Source organism: Telmatherina bonti, assembly GCF_933228915.1.
Source record: "Telmatherina bonti genome assembly, chromosome: 6".
NCBI lineage: Eukaryota > Metazoa > Chordata > Actinopteri > Atheriniformes > Telmatherinidae > Telmatherina > Telmatherina bonti.
The window spans coordinates 27,389,180-27,395,179 of NC_136624.1; the positions used below are offsets into that span (position 1 = coordinate 27,389,180).

Genomic DNA, 6,000 nt, shown 5'->3' on the forward strand with positions numbered 1-6,000 from the left:
GGTTTGGACATTTATTTTACCTACCGAATGAACAGCTGCACATAGATTGATTGTTTTCTGCTTTGAAGCTGATCAATGACCTATGGAAACATGTCCAGGATGGCAAATAAGGAGGGGAAAAAAAAGCAGGAAATGATCTCACAAACACTCCCCCTCTCCCTGATTGCTCCCATTTTCCAGTTACAGAGAAAGAGTGACTAATGCCTTCTGCTTTTAGTCTGTCTACTGTTCCTCCCATGGATTTACAGTAGGTTCTCATTATGGCAATACATTGCTTACTTCAGTGTTAATTTTCTTTTTGATACATCCACTGTCTTTGGCATAGCAGCTATGCATACTTGCTTTAAACCACTCTGTATAATGCCAATCCATTAGCTTTATTATTTATAATTACTTTCATATAAAATATCATAAACTTTGGTTCATAAGACTAAAATTCTTCATCATATCTTGATAGATCCTTGATGAAATGTTGAACAACATACTCCACACCAACCAGAAGACCTCAAGTTAAAAGAAAAAAACAAAACACTTAGAAGCCAGCAGCTACTCTGACACACACAACCTTTTGATCTTCATGTGTAAATACATTCTGTATAATGATATTTCAGCTAAATGTTGGGTGAATGACAACACTGGACCCAGAGGCTTTTTCAAAATCACTGGTTTGAATGCTGGTAAGATGATAATTGAGGCAGTATAAGACTAGGCTTTTGAGGGTCTTAAATATGGAGAGTTAACAGTTTGCATAAAGATATTTTACTTGGCCGTGTTGGGGCAAGTTTTTTCTGTGTTCTTTAGCAATTGTAAAACCACAGTTACGGATGTTTTCAAGAGTGAAAAAGACATTGGCACACTAATGACTATATAATGATTGCAGTTAAAAGGAATATGAAAATTAAAAAAAAAGGTAGCTCTGTGCAAAACAATGATGGTTGCGGCTAACATTCAAGGTAAGGTGATTTTTATTTTAAGATTGAATCTGTTTGTGAAATGTGTTGTAGTCGAAAATGAGGCTTTGACCAAATGCAGACTGAAATAAGAGTTCAGGCCCCCAAAACCTGCATGATGCCACTTCCTTTGGTTTAACAGTTGAGCGAGTGACTGCAGTGGCAGCGAAGAAAGTTAACCCCAATGAACTTATGAAGGAAAATGTCTGCTTTGACAGCACAAAACTAATGGTTTCTTCAGTAATTTTCTTCTGTTAATTAGCAAATATCTATTAGACACATGATCTTCAAAGCATGCATAATTCCCATCTGTCATCAAATCCCACTCCCACACATTCCTCTGCAATATTTGCAATGTGCAACACAGACTTGACCTCAAATATGTATTATTTTCTCCTACTTAAATATTTGAACTTTGCTTTTTTTTACAGGAATGTAATGGGAAAAAAAAGTTTGTCATCTTTAACAGTATCACGAATTCCTCCTACTGTGTGTGCTTGTTAACACTCACTTCATTACTTATTACTGTCTCTGATACATGTACAAATCACAAAGCAGCACTCATTGCCTGGTCCAACTTATTGTATATTAAATTGTATACAACAAAAAGGCATTCATTTCTCGAGTGACTGATATCCTTTACTAGGTTCAGTCAATGAAATATTGTAATATGTGACATTTCTTTATCATGAAAATGCCCTTCTGTTGTGCAAGACTGATTTTACCAGGATTATTTGCATTTACATTAAAGTTACATTGTTTGTTGTTTTAAAAAGTGAAAATTCAGACACATTTGGCGGATAATGCACATTATGTTATAGGAGTTAAATATGATAAGGAGGAGTGGTTTTCGCACCGTCACATTATTCCGTTTTGTGTGTAATTTGACACTACATTTATGCAGAGCATAACCCTAAGAAAAAGGATGCCCGTGGTCACTTGTGGTTTTGCTTTTTCAGTCTGTCCATTTGAGAAAATATACCGTCGTTTGTAGACTTTGACAGAGTGTAATAACTTCAACAAGAGGCCACTTATATCCATTGTTCGCATTTCAGCTGAAAACCCAAAAGCAAACTGATGGCACGGCAAAGAGAAGAAAGGGACTGAAGCGTCATAGAGCAGCGCTTTAAATAAAGTTAACCAATCAATGAAGAAATACTCGGAAGGCGGGACAATTTACCGAGATTGACAAAACAATTATCCAATGGAATACCCCAGTAGCGCACCTCGACCAATCATGTGCGGGATCGAGTCTTCGTATCCAATGGGAGTGGATTTTCAACGAGCTCGAGAGAAAAGCGGAGAAGGGCAGACATCATTTGTCTCAGCGTCTTTGGATTAACCACACGAAGACAGAGAGATTATAAAAAAAAATAAATTAAAAAAAAAAAAAAAAAAAACAACTAAAAAGGATAACAATTATTTAAATTAATTATCAAAACTAATCATGGCCGACACAGCTGTTGACACAACCGCCACCACAGAGGTTACAGCCAAGGTGCGTTTCATTCAGTCTTTTTTTCTCCCAGGTTGAACAACCGTGTTAAAAGATTTCATTAACTTTTCAGAGTTGTTTTATTTATGTTATCAGCTGGTTTAGCTAGGTCTGGTTACCGGTAGCAGTAATTCCACGGTTTTATCAAAGGTTTCAGCTAACCTTACTTCGTTTAAGTCAGTGTTTAACGGGGTTAGACTGTATGATGTAAATGACTGAATTTAAATATCATTTACAAAAAGAAACATACAAGTGTGGCGATAAAACTGTCATTTTAAACGTCGACAGCCGGTTGTATCTGAAAGTTTGCTGGTATGTGATGCAGAAGGTTTTCAAAACACGTCCTTTTGAGCAGACAAAGCGGTAGAAACAGTGCAGCTGGTGAAGCGGAGCTGCTGTGGGCGGGAAGCCGCAGCGCGTGCACACTGCGCGGCATGAGATGAAAACACTCAACATTCACCTTTTTTTTTTTTTTTATTTTAAAACAGGCACTGCATCTTTCATATTTATCTTCCTATCTTTTAAAACATTTTTCTTTCTTTTTTTTTTTTACATCTAATATTTACGAACGTGTAGTTCTTGAGACTTATCATTTTTCTCAACTTTTATCATTTAGGAGCTGAAAGAGAAGAAAGAAGTTGAAGCGGAGGAGGAGAAGACCGACAACGGAGACGCACCTGCCAATGGCACAGTGAGTTGAGACGCAAATCAGCCTCGTGGCCTTTTGTCTTAGCGGCCCTCATCATGCAGGTGTCGCTGCACCCGTCTCCCCCTCCTGTTCAGCTGCTCCCTGCACACTCTGCTTTGTTTGGGTTGTGAAATGGCACAGATGTTAGTTGGTCGTCTCCATTGGTTTCTGTATACTGTGGTTTCTCACAGCTTGGCAGTTAATCCTCTGGGGAGGTAATCAGAGTTCCCTATACATGCCTGTTTTTGAAGAATCCCCAAAGGACATGTTAGCTTCTGGGATAGTTATTTGAATTATGCTTTCCTGTTAAATGTGTTTAAGAGTGAACATTAATTCTTAGTCATGACATACCTAACATGTCTGATCATTCCTTTTTTCAGAATGGTGCTGATCACAGTGACAAAAAAGAAGAAACCACAGAGGAGGAACAGAAGAATGGAGGTGTGTTAAATGAAACGAAAAATACTTTATTAATCTCCAAAGGGAAATTAAATAAAATTTCTTTATTGGATTTAACATTAATGGATTTTTTTAACATTTAAAATTTATCTAATAGATTTCAAAAGCAAATCTATTTGTCCTTTGTAACTAGGTGATCACTTGCATATAAATTTCAGTTCCTGAGTAAGTGAATCTAGATGTAAGTACATGAAAGGTAAAGGCTGTACTTTCTGAACTGCACAACTGTCCTTGCAGAAAATGCAGAGGAGGCGCCCCCTGCTGAGGAGACTGATGCACAGCCTGTGAAGCGTGCAGCTGAAGAGGAGGAGGTGAGTTGTCATTACACTGAAGTATATAGTTTTAATCCCTTGTTTTTTAGTAATATCTGATTTTTGCTAATATGTGACAAACATTCTGTTTTCATTAGGAAAATGCGGAGACAAAAAAGCAGAAGACAGAGGAAAATGGAGATTCGAAAGAGGCAGAAGTTGAGGCTTAGGCCTTTGCCATGCTTCTTGTTTGCAGCACTGTCTCACCAGCCTGGTCAACATCGAGTTGTAGAGCTTGTGCTTTCTTTAACTTGGAAAGAGATTTCTTTTTGGTTGCTCACATGTTATCACATTGCACCGGAGTCTTGAAACCGAGTGGCCCTGCATCCTATGAGCTTTTTTTTTCTTTTATGAAATGTTATTTATTGGTCTTTAAAATGAGCTTCTTTTTTTCTTTCATGTACAAATTGATGCACACAATGAGATCAGTTTTCATTTCTTGACGTTTCACATCAGTATGTTTAGAAGCACAGTCTCTATCGTCAGTGCTGACCAGATGATCCATACATACAGGCAGCTGCTCACCTCCAAGGCTCATGTTGACCTCTCAGATACACTTAAAGGACCAAAGATAAGTTTTAAGCAGGGGATAATGGACAGTTGTTAGCATTTTTAGTTGAAGCGTCATTTTTTTGTGTGTTGAGCTGCTACTTTAATCCCTGGTTGCCATGTTAACAGATGGTGCAAATGCATAAAGGGGCTCTCCTGCACCTCCACTGAGAGATTGTTTGACCCTTTTCTGTGGAGGCAGGATTTTGCAATGTTAATTAACCCCTCTTAAATCTTAAAGCTTTGGTCATTTGTTCTGTATGCATTCCACGCAAGTTTGTACCATTTATACTTTGTTTTTCTTGCATTTTCAATGAGTTTTATGTTATGGTTGGGTAAGCCCAGTTCTGTGTACAAGACTTTTTTCAGAACCAGAATGGCATTCGGTTACTTCAACCTACTGCTTTGTATATTCTGATTAACAAATAAATTTGTCTTTTTACTTAAGCGTGTTGGCTCTGTTTGTATGTTAAGACAGTCAGTACTTCAAAAATCATGGTTTTATAAGTAGATGATGTCATTTGACCCCATTTTTCTTTACATGGAAAATGGCTGGCTGAGATGCAGGAAGGAGCAGGGATAATTTCACTCACTTGGTAATGGAGCTGGGATTGCAGAAAAAGTGGTTTGCTGCTTTTTGTGTTATGGCTCCCCCATGTGGTGTAGTTTTATTAATTTTAGCTATTTCTGAAGTCACTAAATGTGAGAGCTGGTTTAAACTGAAATGGTTACCAGTAAATTAAAGAAACAGTAAATGACACCAGAGTCTCAATGGTAAAATGATCATTTTAGTTTGAAATGAACCCTGAATAAACAGCTTTTACAGTAATGCTAATATTGAACAACAGGCGATACCATATAACACAAAAACTGTGTTTTACTTCTTCCTCAAGCAAGCAGCAACAGCATGATCCGTACAGTTACTGTTTCCTTGGAAACGTTTAGCATGGCGTGCATCCATTCAGTCCAGGAGGCTTTAATAGTAGGCAATTATTGACATTCTGCACAGGCACCGGGGTGTTGGGGTGCTCAATGGAACCATCACATAAAGGCTAAAGGTTAACCTCTAGTCAAAGCCCTAACGTCAGCTGTTGAGGTTGATCAATTGCCATGGCACAGCAGATGTAAAAAATGCATGACTTTGCTGTTGAAGAGGACTTCCTCAGGATGGAAAAGAAATGAAGTTAGCTTCTAGTGAAGACCTTTTTTTTTTTTTCTAACAAATTGCAAGGTCATCACTACATTGAGATAATGAGCTGAGCACAGTGGAGCAGAAGCCTACTACCTTAAGCATGCGCCCTAATGTTGTCAAGAAGCACTTGCTGCTGGCTCTGAGAATCCCCTACAGTCTTTATTTTCCACCCCTCTCTTTTTAAGGTTGTCCATCTTCAGGGTTACCCAAAGTTCACATGAGTCTTCTGATTGCTGCTCTTCTGTTTTGTTCGGTTTCCGACTGAATGCTGATTCACACCCCAGTTTCAACTTCTCCTCTTCCTGACAATGACAAGAATCACTGTCATTATTACAAAGGAATGGCCAGGAGTAGGG

At 38.2% G+C, this 6,000-nt stretch overlaps 1 protein-coding gene across 1 annotated transcript; it reads left to right on the top strand.

Annotated features, from left to right (window-relative positions):
• Positions 1–2,287: 2,287 nt before the first annotated feature.
• LOC306757448 (uncharacterized protein) lies at positions 2,288–4,894 on the top strand. The gene is made up of 5 exons (XM_079242497.1): positions 2,288–2,448; positions 3,062–3,136; positions 3,514–3,574; positions 3,830–3,903; positions 4,002–4,894. Exons 1-5 carry the CDS (start codon positions 2,398–2,400, stop codon positions 4,071–4,073), a joined length of 333 nt encoding a protein of 110 aa, XP_079098623.1. The 5' UTR covers positions 2,288–2,397; the 3' UTR covers positions 4,074–4,894.
• The last annotated feature ends 1,106 nt before the right edge of the window (positions 4,895–6,000 follow it).